The following is a 16,136-nucleotide window of genomic DNA, read 5'->3' as shown; positions in this document are numbered from 1 at the left end:
CTCGGGGGGCATTGTTGATATGGAAACGTGAGCTTGAGGGTTGAGGGTTTGAAACATCGAAGCCAAAAGATCAACAGCCGAAGCGCCATCTCCCGGGACTCGACCCGAAAACATGGTTCACCAGCCTTGTGCTACCAACGTTTCTGAATACTTGTGCATTTCGATCTCATCACGGGATGGCTGATCGTCTGCTGCTGTGGCATGTGCTACATACCACGGCTTGTAGAGGCGGGACACCAAAGATGGGGAAGTGTGCTGCTGATGATATTGGTTGGATTTCTTCTATCCCACTGGACGATTGATTGAGGTTGTAGGTAACCGGTGTTGATGAAGGTGTCATGAAAATGGTGATCTGGAATCGAACTGTGGAATATCAAGCTAGTGAATGACACAAGGTACTTGACGTTGCAACCGGTTGTGAGTTCCGAACAAAGGGACACAAAAAGTCAAATGACAACAATAGAGCGGCACTGCTGCCGGTGCCACTCCCACGTGAACCGAAGGAGTAAAGTTGGATAACATCTATCGGTCAAAAATCCCCCCTGGCGGTCTATGAAAAGGTTTGGGTAAAAGGTTGACGGACTTATATCATGTTGCTCTCTCAAGTTTTGGTGGCTTTGGTTACCCAAGTTCAAGTTGGTATGCAATGATAAACAAGGAAGTATAAAGAGAGTTGCGACGTGAAATGTTAGGATCAGCACAGTTGTGTCTGAAAACCTACTTCGGCAAGCAGATTGAGAATTAAAAAGATAAAGAGGAATCCGAACAAAAATTATTAGTAGAGTAAAAAAGAGAAAAACAAAAGATGCCCGATGTTATAAGAGGAAAAAAGCAAAATAGTAAGTCGACCATCCTGGGACTCGAACCCAGAGCCTTTACCACCGGAAAGTAACGCGCTACCGTTGCGCCAAACGGCCATTGTTGAATAATCTTAACAAACCTAGAGCTTATAGTCTTTACCACACTGAGTCCCCCGACAAAAAGTGCGGTAACCTCCTGAACCAAACTTCCCGCACGCACCCAGCCAACCAGCAACGAACCAAACAAGATTCAATTCACTCCACAACCAACCTCAACCTTCGACACCCAAACTTCCTACACTACAAGTACACAGCCACCATCGCACTCTACAACCAAAATGAACCCTTCTTCATCTCACGCACGATGAATGGACAACCATAAAACAGCCCAACGAAACGAAACACGCGTACGCGTACCCAAACTTCAAAGCCCTCAGTTCGCCCAATCAGTCAGGCTCTGTCGGATTCCATTTCCGTGCCCCGTTGGCGCTTTGCGCCCGTCAGATTCGGCTAAGGTAGGCTTACAGCTTACAACCTGCGCTCTGCCCTTTCTAGACGTGCCTATGGGAGTCTACACGGGTAGGGAGCTATGGGTAGGTGGATTTGACAGCGGGACATGGACTCGGCGCAGTCAGGTTTGTTTTGAAGCCTGTTTCTCGAATTTGTCTACGTATCCAGTAGACTTTGGATCAAAAAACAGGTGCGGTAGAATGGAATGCCCGAGTTACTGCTTGCGTGCCGGCTTCTACCTGATTGAATGAGGGGATTCTGGCCTAATGGTTGAGGTCGTCACGGTCATAGGAGACTACTAATCTGCTTGAGCCCTATACTTTTTATTCCCTCGAGATATCTTCACAGCAGAGTGCAACACCAGTAGATTTATGAAAGCTCGAGGCCAAACTTCATCGCCAGGAACATGCACTACACGTACAAGCAGCTCGGACTATCAGATCGCATCGTACCGTCCTGTACCTGAAACCATGAAACCAACCCTCTGAGCCTCCGTCCGGATCCACTATCCGTCCGGTCCCGTCAGTCCATCACTGCGCAAAGCCCACCTCGGTCTCTTGATAGCACAGCTCAACACAACAATTATCTTTCCATATCCGAGATTTCAGTTGACTACGTGTATATACGTACTTCACGAATCGGGGGAATTGATTCCTCCATCGACCGCCCGCCCGCCAGCCACGTTGCTGCGTATCGCGACAGGCGGGCGGCTCATCAACTCACTCACACTGCCCACCAGTACCACTGAAAGCCCAGCAGCCCAGCACTCCAGCATTCCAGAAGCTGACGCTGACAAGTCGGGCGGACGGGCGCGGCGCGGACGTGGACGTGGACGCCCTGCATCGCCGAGGAGTTGTTCCGTTTTTTGTTGTTGTTTTGGCTTGGGGTCGTTTCTTACCCTATCCCATCTTCATTTCGTGCGTGCAATCCGAGGCTAGTCGGAATCTTCCATCTAGACTAAGCCTCCGAGTCTTGCTGCTCAAAGCCCTATGTATGTAGTATGTTCTATGTACTATGTACTATGGGAGATACCGAGTTTCAAAGAATTCAATTGTTGTTGTTGGTCGTAAGGTTGGAAGGGAAGTCGTGACGTTACCAGGTCTCTTCGGACCCTTGTCTCATATCCCTCGAACCTCATTGGATGAAGTCGGCTCCATCCGGCAAGTTTAGGTTCATGGACCGGGGTCCGTTGGTTTTCCTTCGTTCCGTTTCCGTTCGGTGTGTTGGTTGGGCGAAGCTGGCAGGCTGATTGCAAGCCATGGTATGCGTCACTTACACTTTTACACTTACAGAAGTCAAAGTTTCTGAATGGATACACTATCACAGTAGGTACCTTATGTACAGGGCGCGAAATTGAAAAAGCCGTAGTACCGACCTGACCAGGGATCTCACCCTCTTGTCACTTGTCAGCGCAAAGAGAACTTTCCAGTGTTGAGTCCGAGATGGAGATGGATGGTGTGAGAAAAAGCGAGCATCAGTCTGAGCCTCGAAGTGTACGCGTATGTGATATCTCATGAGAAGGTTTTCGAGTTTCGTGGGATTGTGAAAAAAGTTTATAGGAATGCCGTCGGCCGCGCTTTACTCGGGGTCTTGTTTCTTGTTTTGTCATCAGAAGCAAAGTTTATTCAGTCTCACCCAGGGATTCCCGGATATCTCGGGATCGGCCTTACCCACAATTTTTCGGGTTTCTTTCTTCGACGGCAAGCACACCGAATTCCACCAGTTTTTCTTGCAAAATCGCCATTGTGTCTTGTTGACATTCACTTTTTGCTCTTTTTTACCATCTTATCTTTTCCACCTCAAAAAGAGGACACCAAAAAGCAGGTCTTTAATACCCACACCTACCTGCATAGCATCAACCCACATCTATCCGTGACTCCGTACTCCCCCGTCGTACCGTCCTCCGATAAGGGAGATCCCGGACACAACAACAACAACAACAACAACAAAAACAAAAACAACAACAACAACAGAAGGATGAGCTCCGATAACGTATCCGGGGTCGACATTCCGGATGGCATCACTCCGGACCTATGGGCGGCATGGATGGACCTCCGCAAGGGATGTTATCCGGACCTGATCGATGGTGTTGATCCCAGTTACGGGTACCGACCAACGCTGGGAGCCGGCATTGCCTTTGACGTTCTCTTTGGCATCTGTATCATCGGTCACCTCATCCAGCTGATTAGGTTTCGGCGGTGGACTTCGGGGTTGATGATGGTTGGAGCTATTAGTGCGTATTATCCTCTCTTTTCTTTATGGTTATTTCTGTCGTCATTCATCACTGCACTTACACATGTCATGTAAAATTGGGCTGCTGTCAGTGCCTTCCCGTCGTGGTGGATCATGTCCCACCGGTACCTGCATATCATCCACAACCCTCAGGTCCCCATCTGTCAACAACACTTACTTAGACTCGGACAAAGACCCCAAACTAACACTTCTTCTCTCAAACAGCCGAAGCAATAGGTTGGGCAGGCCGCACATGGTCCGCCAAGTGCCCCTACAACAACGACGCCTTCCTCATGCAAATCACCACCCTCATCATCGCCCCGACCTTCTTCGCCGCTGCCCTCTACGTCCTGCTCGGCATGCTCATCCGCCTTTTGGGTCGCCAGACCAGTATCCTCTCGGCCAAATGGTACGCCATTGTCTTCTGCACGTGCGACGTCATCTCGCTCGTCATCCAGGCCGTCGGCGGTGGCATGGCTGCGGGCGAGTCCGACAAGGAAGGAGGTGACACCAAGCCAGGCACGCACACCATGGTGGCGGGCATCGTGTTCCAGCTGTTCACCATGACCGTGTTCGCTGTACTGGTGCTGGATTTTTTGAGGAGGGTGTATAAGCTGGCCAAGGGGCGGATTGGTGGACAGGGAGGACTGACGAGGAACATGAAGCTCACTGTGCTGGCGCTGTTCGTGTCGTTCGTCATGATTTATATCAGGAGCGTGTACCGCACGGTTGAGCTGGCGCAGGGGTGGAGTGGGTATCTGATTACCCACGAGGGATACTTCATCGGATTGGATGCGGCGTTGATGGTCGTTTCGGCGGGCATCTTTTTGGTGTTTGATCCGGCGGTGTTGTTGAGGGATGAGATGAAGAAGGTTGATGTGAGCGGGAAGGAGGACTATGGCACGACCACGGGGGATGACTCGGAAGCCCAGAGTGGTGGAGTGAGGGGGATGAGCCTTTGATGCCCCACCGTCTTCGAAGGACGGTTGTCGTTAAGGAATGGAGTTCTGTGGTTAATGAAAGCTTGGAGGAAGTGAAGGAGGGAATATCGAACGACGGCCAGCGAACAACCGCAGCAACTGCTTCTTGTTTTTTTCTTCAGGATACCAACCATACGGCGTACATGTCGATAATTAGATAATAGAGATACATGATAATCTTCCTACCCATCTGCCCACTTGGTCCTTGCGCAGGTTGATGCTGGATGGGGTGATAGGCGCCTGTGAAGACACTCGTTTCTTGTGGTGGTGAGGAGCAGTTCGTTGAGCTCGCTTTGCGACGTTGTGGCTGGGAAGACCGCCAAACTTGCGAATCGAGGATGCGTCCATGCAGGGAGTCGTGTGTAAATCCGTCGATTCGGGGCACTGCCACGATTCGAAGCGTTCATTGCATTCAACGCACGTCTAAAGAGTGCATGCGGCAACAGGAACGGGCAGTGGCGGGAAAATCATGAGACTGGGAAGGGGTGCGATCGCGCTTCGGCTGCCTAGTCGTCGGGCCCGACGGATATCCGATGACCATTTGCGACGGAAGTCACGAACGAACGATTGCGAGCACAAAGCGCAAGAAAGGGAGAAATGGAAATATGGAGAGGTGACGTTGTGGGATTAAAATGGAAATCACGACAAAGTGGGAGGAGTCGTGCGGGGAAGGAGTTCGTTTCCTCTTGAACGCGCCTTCACAGTGAAGGCTTCACTGTTGGGGACCGGTTGGTTTTACTAAGAGCTACACACTAACGTAGTGCAAAACACCAACATTCTCTAGCAGGCGCTAACGGGTCCATACAAACCGAAAACTCTGGGCAGAAGACCTCGAAATTCTATCGCGACTCCTTGGCTGGATCCTTCCAATAACCTCGTTTTTGGGCGAACTCGACCTGATTGCGCACAAAGTGTGCCAGTGTTGGCATCGCGGCCCCGTTTTCTCAGCATTGAAACCGCACGTATCGCGCAATTCGACACTCTTAACATCTCGCGTAGAGAAGTCCTTCACAAGAGCTTAGCTCGTCTCCCCAATGACCCGTCGTTTGACTAGCATCCATGACCCGGTAGCTCCATTGTCAACGCTTCTAGACAATTTCCTTAGCCTTTCATCCTCTCTTCCTTTCTAAATCACGTCCTGACCCGAGAGACAGACCGTCGGGTCTCCTTTACTGTGCCCGTGGTCCAGACCCGACTCCAAACTCTGAAGAGTTTTCAACAGACACTACTCTCAAATATTCTTACTCCAAGAGAAACATGGCGGCCCGGGTCACTAGACATCCTCAACACCAGCCGTATTTCCAAACTACTCTCATCCCCGGAAGGCTCCCCGTCCCACCTGAAAAGAATCGCCATGTCAGCTCCATTTTCTCCAGGCCCTAGTGAGAAGAGCTAAGAACCGATACGCCCCCGCAGAATGCAAAAAATCGAGCGAGCCTTGTTCACAAGCCGAAGGAAGTGCTTTGCTTTAGTTTTCTGCAACCATGTCACGTCTTGTGCCTGCACCGCCGGGCTATGATACCAGATGGTCCGGCGAAGACCGATCAATATGGCACATTTCTCATGAGAGAGCTTTACAAGTTCAAGCATGATCAGATCCATCCACATTGTCAGTAAAGTGTACATACGGAACCCCTTTTGTTTTCTTTTACTGACCTCTTCATGTCATGTCTCAATGTGTTCCTCTTTTCCTTTTCAAGATACTTTCTTGGTGCTTCCAAAGCTTCCTTATACCGCCTGATTGAACCCGGGTTTCAACTTGCATGATCACAGGATTGTTTGTTTTTATCCAGAGTCCTCTGGCTTAGATCGCATCGTTGCCCCTGATCACTTGCAAGGGCCATTCCGTTGGTCCATCTCTGTTTTCTTCATGATCCGGACATCCAAGCCGTCATCCGGCCTTAAATCTACAGCGAAGGAGAAACCTCTCCTCCCTTTCGTGGCTTGCAAGAAGCAGCGAGTTCAAGTACGGACACTCATCAGTCACTGTTTATACCGAAGGGTGATACTATGGACTGTCGCAATACTTACTCTCTCGGCAATAACCCTCTCGAAGAGAGGTGTCTCCATAACCGATGGCAAAGCCCCCTATGTCAAAGCCCAAAACCGAACCTGGGTAGAAACGCAAACAGAAGACCACCTCGATGAGGCAGAGAATGCAGCCACATTCATGTTCTTGCTAGCAGACGCGTACGAAAAAAGCAAGATGAAGGAGCAAGCAAAGTCACCTCAATGGCTGCGTTTCAAACGGTAAGTGAAAACGCCAGTGCTTTGTCCCCAATTTCGCATCCATCTCTAACATACTTAGCCTTGATGGCTTCTTCAATGGGGTAAAAACATTGGTACCAGTCAAAGACCATAAGCCGGAATACCCAGGCATGAGTGATCAGCAGGATACCCCGCCCCTTACGGTCACCTTCTCAAGAACACCCACTCCTACGCCGTACGTCCCACAACCAGACTACAGGTCATCCCAATACGCGAGTAACTATCACGATGTCAAGCCATGCTACCTCGACAAGAAGGAAACAATACCTGTCCCCAATGTCCTCGCGTACAACGGCCTTCCACAGGGATTACCGGAGCCTGTCATAGGTTCACACAAGCTCTTCAGCTTAAGGGACGATGTTTGCTTCGACAGGTTCGGCAGGTATGGACCCTATGGTCTGGGCTACAGCTATGACAATGGCGGCCTCGACGTGGGAATGGATACCGAGAAGAATGGAAGCGACATTGTGTGGGCCAAGACGGGCAAGATTGACTACAGCACTGTCGACTGGGGTGATGCTCAGACCCGATGCCTTGAAGCCAACAAGGAGCGGTTCCTTGAACCTCCCAATAGCACAACGACTACTCCAACAGAGAGAATGGTGAAAGGTCAGAAGCAAGTCTTCCAGCAACATCAGCGCAAAAAGATTGCCCGCACGGCGATTGTAGTGCGGTTGTATATCGGCTTTCCCTGGACGGAACACGCAGTCCTCAACTTCCGTGCAATGATCTCCGAAGTTTCGCTACAATCAGGAGGCGAGTATACGGTGCACTTCCTCCTTCATGTCCGGGACAATGACGAGCCAATCTGGGCAGATCCAAAGGCTGTCCAAAAGGTGTTGGATGACAACGTGCCCCCGGAATTCCACGGTCTCTGTACGCTGTGGTCAGAAGACCAGATGCGTCTGTACTATCCCGGTCGGTTCGCTCGGTCGTTCACCAACCCAAGCTTCAGCGACATCCACGGCGTCTACCGCAGCGCTCATTTCCCGCTCCAGCACTTTGCCCAGGAACACCCCGAGTATGACCACTTCTGGAACTGGGAGATGGACATGCGGTGGATAGGCAACTACTACGAGCTCTTTGACCGTCTCGGCACCTGGGCCAAGAAGCAGTCTCGCCACGAGATGTGGGAGCGTTCAGAGCGGTACTACATTCCGCATTACCACGGCAGCTGGGACAACTTTACCCGACTTGTTCACAACCAGACTGTTGCGAGTGGCCGTCGCCCAGTCATGGGTCCCGTCCACTTTCCCGGGCACTTGAACCTACGGTCCGAAAAGCGCAGCGTATCCTTCCTTCCTCCAACCTGCCCCAAGGACGCTGTCACTTTTGTGAATCCGCGTCCATATCCACAACGCCACCCAAAAGCACAAGCACATCAGCGTCATCATCACCACCGCCCACCTCGAGCCGGCTCTCCTGACGATGACCTTGAAGCCACCACCACCACCACCACCACCACTGCTACAACCGATGCCGCCGAAGACCTTACCTCCTGCGGCATCGACGAAGACGCTGACCTAATCACCCTCAACCCCATTTTCGACGCCGATTCCTCTGGCTGGGTTTTTCACCTCGACATAACCGGCTACGACCGCTCTCATCCTCCCCCGCCCCGGCGTGCCTCCATCATTACCGCATCCCGCCTTTCCCGCCGTCTCCTGAACGTGATGCACGAAGAAACCTACCGCTTCCACCACGCCATGTTCACCGAAATGTTCCCCACAACTATGGCCCTACACTACGGTCTTAAAGCCGTGTACGCCCCGCACCCAGTGTCCCTCGACCGACAATGGGACCTCGAAACCATCGACAAGACCTTCAACGGTGGTAGAGATCATACGACTAGTGGAAAAGGAAGTCCGTATCAGTACCAGAATGAGTACCATCATAAGGGGAGCACGTGGTATTATGATGCGCAGTTTGCCGGTACTTTGTGGAGACGGTGGCTAGGGTATGCGCAGGTGGAAGGGCCGGCAGGAGGGGAGAAGGGAGAGAAGGCGACGGGAAGTGGAGAGACCGGAGGTAGACTCAGGGGTGGCAGGAAGGAAGAGGAAGAGGGGACAGGGAGGATGTGTTTGAGAAGTATGTTGGTGCATCCGATCAAGTGGGAGGATCCGGGGGAGTTGGCTTGGGGAAAGTAGAATGTCTCGAAAAAAAGAACAAAATGGCGGTCAGTTGGATGGTGCGTGGTTGGGGTGATGGTTGCATGAGAGGCTCTTCGAATGGGAGGTTCTCCGGGATGCTCGGTACCGGTGGTCTGGTTGTTGGGATCAGGTATGGAAAATGGATTAGGCGTCTTGTGTTCTAGACCACCAAGTATACGAGCCAAGCATTTAGTTGTCCGAGATATGTAATGTACCTACACTATGAATTGTCATTCCTTTGATACAGTAGCATTTGGGCGGGAATCTCGGGTTTCAGTTCTGTTGCAATGCATACCCAATAGCATAGGGTCTTTAGTAGCAACCACCATGGCCGTTTACATATGTCAAATATCTTGGGTTGAAATCGCTATGGCTATTCATGATGAAAGCTGTTTCAGAATTGCTGATGTGCCGCCCACATACATTGTATGATATCTGTCCGTCTTTTTTCTCTCTTTTTTTGTTGACTTTTTGACCTGTCGTGTATCGAAGTCAGCTGTATTGAAATCGGGATAAGCATACAATCCCCAGAACACAAACCAGATCCCGTTACTGGAGGTGAAGTCGGACGTCAACCGAACTCGGACCTTCTACAACGTCGGGCTTCTCGTCAAATTCCCCTTTGAGTAAATCGACAACAGCTTCAAGCTTACGAGATGTGTGTGTGTGTGTGTGTGTCGAGGTGTGTGTCACCCCACGCTATATCCCACACCCACGCCCATCACGAACTTTGGGGAATCGGGGGATCCGGGTACCGGTATGTGTGCCAGCGCCCCAGACTTGCATCTTCCTTTCGCTTATTGCCGCATGGAGGATGGGCACGGGACCTCAAGATACTTTTTTCGTATGACTTTGTGAATTTGATCCCCGTTTGGGTTGGGGATGTGATGAGTCTGGGTGAGAGTGTTGACCTATTTTGGGTTGTGGGAACTTGGGATGATCATGGTGGTTGAAACACGTACAAAGAATTGCTCGGTTCATGAGACGTGAAAACAGGTTGAAGTGCGATTTTCTGTACAATCGGGACTCCAGTTGCTTGGCAACGCCACGGGCAGCACTTTCTACACTACAAAGGCACTCTCATACCAACACACTGGTGACGCCGTTGTCGCCGGAGAACACCCAGTCGGTTATTATCATGTTAGAAAACAAAATGATCTTCCCGAGGTCGTCGTCGTCGTCTCCGTTGCCGCCCGAATGCTACTGTCTCTGCTGTCTCACAAGACTGTTACCGCTATCGACCTGCAGATACTGACTGTAGAAACGTCGTCATGGTGGGACCCTCATGGACCAGTTAAGCTTTCTGCTCCATCATCGATTCCATCGTCGTCTTGGCGGAGTGACAAAAACGTTGAGACCTTGTTCGGTGTGCGTTGTTGGGAGCAAGGTCTCAGCCTTTTTGTCATTGGCGAGCCCACCGCAATTCGGCCCGGGTGCTATAGTCCTCCACTGCGAACCATAGTGAAGGAAGCTTCTGGGCGCGACGACATTTGTTGTTTCGGATTTGGCCAACGGATTTGAGAGAAAGAAAAGAGCTTGGGTTGCGGTTGTTTACTCGTGGCTCGTTGCTGATATTTCTACCGGGGATAGTAAAGTTGGACCACATGAAAAGCTGTCCTTTGTTCAAGAACTTACAACATCTTGTCAGTGTCCCCGCTCACAGACCAAGATACGTACTCGGTAGAGGAGGGTGGGAGGCTTGAACACAACCGTTTGCCCGTTGGCCAATTGCTTCAGGCGAAGATCCTGGATTGACGAATGGTAATGTCTGGAGATAAAATTCTTGACGAACCTCAACACCATCAGGAGGGCTCACAGAAGCTCACAGGCCTTCGCACAGAGCCCCAAGGACCCTTCCGTATGGATGTGTGAGAGTTTGTGGATGGACTTTGTCAAATGATGTTTTGCCACAGCAGTCCTTCAAGGGTCCCCACCATCGTCGGCCGATCTGATTGGAACTGCCGAGCAGGGAGGGCAGAGGAGGGGCAAGTGTTGCGACGCTGTGATTGCTGGATTTGGATTCTTGAGAAAAAGCTTGCATTCACTCACAACAAGAACGAATGAACCTTTCAAGACTGATTCCTGCAAAACCAAAAAAAACCGTTTGGAACATCCTTCAAAAGGGTCAGCCATCTGAGCCTCATAACGTCGTTCATTTTTTGTTTTCGCCAACCTTATAAAAGAGCGGAGGAAAATCATAAACAATCATACACAGCTGGACCCTGAAGTAGATTGCATCGGGTGACCTAGCTAAGAAAAGGTACCAGTTACCTTCTTGCTGTCATCCTGGCTCGAGACTATTAGGATTAAACTCCGATACCTTCAGCCCTTCACGTTCACATCGGTGTCGGCTATCAAAGGACAAGAACGGAAAAAGGAAACGTGAAAAGGATGGAACTCGTTTGTGGTTTCGTCTCAGGTCATTTCCACAGACCAATACTTCTGGCCATGAATACATTTCATTCCAGCTGGGTGAACCCCAGCCTCCTCTTCCGCCTCCTCGTGCTTCGCTCGTGCTTCCATCCATCAACAATCCATGTTTCCATCACCGTTCTGGAGAACCCGGTACCTTGTCTCAAAGTACCTACCTGCCCACCCGTGCACATCCCGCTTTCCATTGCCAGGGTTCTGTCAAGGGTTGTCAGGGTTGTGTATGGTCCCAGTGCCATAACCCTGGTCTCTCCCCCACCGCATTATGGGTCCGCGTGACCGCATCGCTGGAGTGGGCGCCGTGGTTCCAATTTCCTTCCTAACAACAATAGCTGCCTGCCACTTCCCAACCTGGGCCACTGTACCAGAAACACAGACAGAGCTTCCCGTCCCGTCTTTTTGCACTGAAAAAGGTGTGTGTCTGCACTGCAAAAGCACGACCCAAGACAAGCATCCGCTATCTGCTACTGCTACCCGCCTCAACCGCCGCCCGCCATCCATCCATCACAGTCCCGGACGGAACCAGCCAGACAGAATCCATCTCAACCCTCCATACAACATATGTCACCTAATAAAGTGAGACAAGCCATCCCCATAATTCAATTTCCCTATATATCATAAGTTGATACCTCCCTTCGATATAAAAAACGGCCATTTGGTTCTTCTTGGTTCTTTTGAGCGAGCAACGGCGGCAGCACCTGGAACCGCAACCCAAAGGGAGCCGTCCCGCTTTTTCCTTCTTTGCTGCAGAGCTACCTTAGGCAGTACCTTAGCCTGACCCCAACACCTCCTGGAGACCTGACGTAGCGTCACTTCGTGGCCCACCCTGTCCTGCCTGCCCTCCCCTCCTCCTTTGCCAACCTCACCTAACAACAAATCGGCTCACCTAAAGAAAAAGGATTGGCTGTTCCCAAAGCCCAACTGATTCCATCGAGCACCCATCAAACCAAACGACGACTTTGTCTACCGATTACAAAGCCCCATCTTTTTCTCTCTCTCCCTCCGCGCAAAGGTATCCTCGAACATCGAATCCGTCCGTCTTGACAGTTCCGTATCTCGACACAAGCAAGACTCAGGAGGCAACCACAATGTCAGCCCCCACGTCCCCGCAGGGCAAAGGCCGGGGCCGCAACCTCTCGATCGACGACTACAATGTCTATGACGATGCGAAGACATACTATACAACGGAAGACCGCCACCATAACTACCGCGCTGGCGCCAGAACCCGTACCTACTCCCAGGTATGCATCCTGCAAGCAGATTGTCATGGCTTATCGAGCATCTACTGACACCACCTATAGAACAGCTTGTTCAAGCAGTTTGAACGTCTAGGCCTTCAGAAGGAGCCCTACCGCAGAGGCAGCCATGGTACGAAGATAACCGCTTGCCAGCTAGCGATTCCGTGCGAAACACACGCTGATAATGATGTTGGACAGACGAGTCTACGATCCCCCACTCCCGCCGCTTCCTTATCCAGGTCGAGCCGACACTACAAAGTCTGCAATCGCAAGAGGACACGGATGGCAACATGCAGATTACCATTGAGGACAACGGACCAAAGGTACGGGGAAACGCCACCAAGGGGTTGGAAGTCGCGGTAGGTATTACACAGCGCTAACTTGGTGTAACCCTCAGGTCCTGTCTCTCCGAACCGCTGCGTCCAACGGATACAACCGCTTCGACATCCGTGGCACCTACATGCTCTCCAACCTTCTTCAGGAGCTTTCCCTCGCCAAGGAATACGGTCGTAAGCAGATCATTCTCGATGAGGCCAGACTCAACGAGAACCCCGTGAACCGACTATCGCGACTCATCAAAGACCATTTCTGGGAGGGCCTGACCCGCCGAATCGATGCGTCCAGCATCGAAATAGCGGCGCGTGACCCCAAGGACTGGACCGACGATCCCCGACCCCGCATCTACATTCCCAGAGGAGCACCGGAGCAGCACGCGTACTATACGAAGGTTGCCCTGGACAGACCTGAGCTTCGCCTGGATGTTCTATATCTTCCCGAGAAGATCACCCCCGAGATCGTTCGCGATATGAACTCCAAGCCTGGTCTCCTAGCCGTAGACATGGAAGAAGTAGTGGATCCCAAGACCGGCGAGAAGACTCTCCGCGGCCGTCCTTTCGTTGTGCCTGGAGGTCGCTTCAACGAGCTCTACGGATGGGACAGCTACATGGAGTCTCTTGGCTTGCTGGTCAACGACAAGGTCGATCTGGCCAAGTCCATGGTGCAAAACTTTTGCTTCTGCATCAAGCACTACGGAAAGATCCTCAACGCCACTCGATCCTACTACCTGTGCCGGTCCCAGCCCCCCTTCCTAACGGATATGGCGTTGCGCGTCTACGACAAGATCAAACACGAGCCGGGCGCTCTTGAGTTCCTTCGCCAGTCTCTGTTGGCCGCAATCAAGGAATATTACAGCGTCTGGACAGCTGAGCCTCGCCTTGACCCTGTGACTGGTCTTTCGAGGTACCGCCCTGAAGGTCTCGGCGTCCCTCCCGAGACTGAGGCTGGTCACTTCATCCATATTCTTGAACCCTACGCAAAGAAGCACAACATGACCTTTGACGAGTTTGTACACGCTTATAACCACGGCGATATCAAGGAGCCCACGCTCGACGACTACTTCATGCACGACAGAGCTGTTCGTGAGTCCGGCCACGATACCACATACCGCTTTGAAGGTATCTGCGCCGATCTAGCTACCATCGATCTCAACTCGCTTCTCTTCAAGTACGAGACCGACATCGCGCGTACCATTCGCAACGTCTTCCATGACAAGTTCGAGGTGCCGGATGACTGGCTCGCTACCCACCCGGGTGCTAGCAAGCTCGAGACGTCGGCAATGTGGGACCGTCGTGCCAAGCGCAGAAGGTTGGCCATCGACAAGTACCTGTGGAACGAACAGGCGGGCATGTACTTCGACTACAACACCGCCAAGCGCGAGCAGTGCAACTACGAAAGTGCCACCACTTTCTGGGCCCTGTGGGCGGGTGTGAGCACCCCAAAGCAGGCAGCTGCCATGGTAACCAAGGCTCTGCCCAAGTTGGAGGCTTTCGGTGGTCTGCTTTCCGGAACAGAGGAGTCTCGTGGCGAGCTTGGCTTGGAGCGCCCTAACCGTCAATGGGATTTCCCTTATGGCTGGGCGCCACAGCAGATCCTCGCCTGGACTGGTCTGTACCGGTACGGGTTCAACGAGGAGGCCGAGCGTCTTGCGTACAAGTGGCTGTTCATGATCACCAAGGCGTTCGTGGACTTCAACGGCGTCGTAGTCGAGAAGTACGATGTGACGAGGCCCATTGACCCACACAGAGTCGATGCCGAGTATGGCAACCAAGGGTTGGACTTCAAGGGAGTTGCCAAAGAAGGGTGAGTTTGAGACATTCCTATGGGTTCCTAAAAACACAGTCACTGACATGATGAACAGTTTCGGATGGGTCAATGCCAGCTACATCTACGGCCTGCAGATCGTTAACGCGCATATGCGCCGTGCACTCGGAACCCTTACTCCTTACGAGACCTTTATGAAGGCTGTCGAGGACAACCGGAACAAGGCGCTCTCCGAGCTCATTTAATCTGGTTCCAGCTGCTCATCTTTTAACGACCCGTTATCTTTCCATCAAAGCGTCTGTTAGTCTGCAGCTTTTTGGCTTTCGCAATTTCATTATTCGGCGTTTAGGGTTTTCACATGGACTACTGGCGCGGCCCTTTCCGTCACATCAAATAGTCAGATCGGTTCTCGACAAAGGGACTGACTGGGAGGAGGTAGATTACAAAAGATCACTTCAAAGAAAGAGAAGGTACTATGATGGTATTTGCATACTGCTGGGTGGGTGTTGGTTGCTGAGGGGAGAAGACTGAAAAGCACGCATGCGAGCGGTGTTGCTGATGTTCTTTTTGCCATAAGGGGCTGAAAACATTCTAAGAGAAGGACCCTGACCTGAACGGTCTATTAGCAGTAGTATATTATAGGCAAATCATTACCTGATAAAATAACTCAGCGACTGTAAATTGTTTCGTCGTATTCGGACGTAGATGTGAGCGGGAGTGTCGAGAGGTGTCTGTAACCGGGTCTCCTTTACTTGCAAACCCTCTCAAGCGCATATTTCCTTTTTGCAAACTGCATCATTTTGTACGTGTTTACGACTCGGTATCCGACAGTGTCTGCTTATTGACATCATTGAAGCACACAGCACCCCCATTGTCCAGAGCTTCGGGTTGAGTCACAGTTTTCCAACTGCATGTTATCGAGTGGTTGCATATAAGCGATAGTACCAGAAAACCTTGACAACTCTTATCCAAGCCGATCGATGTCTTGGCAGTTAAAGCCCGATTTGAACTACGCCTTCGAAGTTCGAACCATTTCGGACATCCCTTCTCTCTACTTTCTCTACCAGGACACTCCTTCACGATATTGCACCTCCGAACTGGACAGGTACCCCACTTTTGCCACTTGGTCCCTGCGAACTTGAGATTTCATGAGGTGCCAACAGATGTACGGAATCCAGGTTTGGGAATGGGGTAGTCTGGTTTGAGATATTCGCTGATGGAATTTAGCTTTGGTAGCGGGCGGTAATGGATGACATGCGCGGGTTCAAGATAACAAACACGTCCCATATCCGCCGATAGGAAGTCGGAAATATCACGTTACGGAGGGGCTGAAAAGACGGGATCAAGAGAAAATGAAGAATTGGAGGAGAAAGGATGTGTTAGGTTCTGTTGTCAAGAGATCCAGGCAATCGGGACAGTCGAACCTGG

The 16,136-nt window shown here is 51.4% G+C and overlaps 3 protein-coding genes and 1 non-coding gene across 4 annotated transcripts; 3 read left to right on the top strand and 1 right to left on the bottom strand.

Annotated features, from left to right (window-relative positions):
- Positions 1 to 845: 845 nt before the first annotated feature.
- SMAC4_13208 lies at positions 846 to 917 on the bottom strand. Its single transcript has one exon. It is a non-coding gene; the product is annotated as a tRNA-Arg (tRNA).
- Positions 918 to 2,756: 1,839 nt separating this feature from the next.
- Positions 2,757 to 4,852, top strand: SMAC4_04379 (uncharacterized protein). The gene is made up of 2 exons (XM_003343673.2): positions 2,757 to 3,543; positions 3,768 to 4,852. Exons 1-2 carry the CDS (start codon positions 3,288 to 3,290, stop codon positions 4,502 to 4,504), a joined length of 993 nt encoding a protein of 330 aa, XP_003343721.1. The 5' UTR covers positions 2,757 to 3,287; the 3' UTR covers positions 4,505 to 4,852.
- A 1,140-nt stretch (positions 4,853 to 5,992) lies between these two features.
- SMAC4_04378 (uncharacterized protein) lies at positions 5,993 to 9,137 on the top strand. The gene is made up of 2 exons (XM_003343672.2): positions 5,993 to 6,772; positions 6,831 to 9,137. Exons 1-2 carry the CDS (start codon positions 6,393 to 6,395, stop codon positions 8,935 to 8,937), a joined length of 2,487 nt encoding a protein of 828 aa, XP_003343720.2. The 5' UTR covers positions 5,993 to 6,392; the 3' UTR covers positions 8,938 to 9,137.
- A 2,865-nt stretch (positions 9,138 to 12,002) lies between these two features.
- SMAC4_04377 (uncharacterized protein) lies at positions 12,003 to 15,381 on the top strand. Its single transcript, XM_003343671.2, has 5 exons — positions 12,003 to 12,611; positions 12,672 to 12,738; positions 12,807 to 12,931; positions 13,006 to 14,747; positions 14,806 to 15,381. The coding sequence occupies exons 1-5, from the start codon at positions 12,459 to 12,461 to the stop codon at positions 14,951 to 14,953; spliced, it is 2,235 nt and encodes a 744-aa protein (XP_003343719.1). The 5' UTR covers positions 12,003 to 12,458; the 3' UTR covers positions 14,954 to 15,381.
- The last annotated feature ends 755 nt before the right edge of the window (positions 15,382 to 16,136 follow it).

Source organism: Sordaria macrospora, chromosome 2 (genome assembly GCF_033870435.1).
Source record: "Sordaria macrospora chromosome 2, complete sequence".
In the NCBI taxonomy this organism is placed as follows: domain Eukaryota; kingdom Fungi; phylum Ascomycota; class Sordariomycetes; order Sordariales; family Sordariaceae; genus Sordaria; species Sordaria macrospora.
The sequence above is the reverse complement of the archived record's forward strand: the minus strand, read 5'-3'. Positions and strand labels throughout refer to the sequence as shown.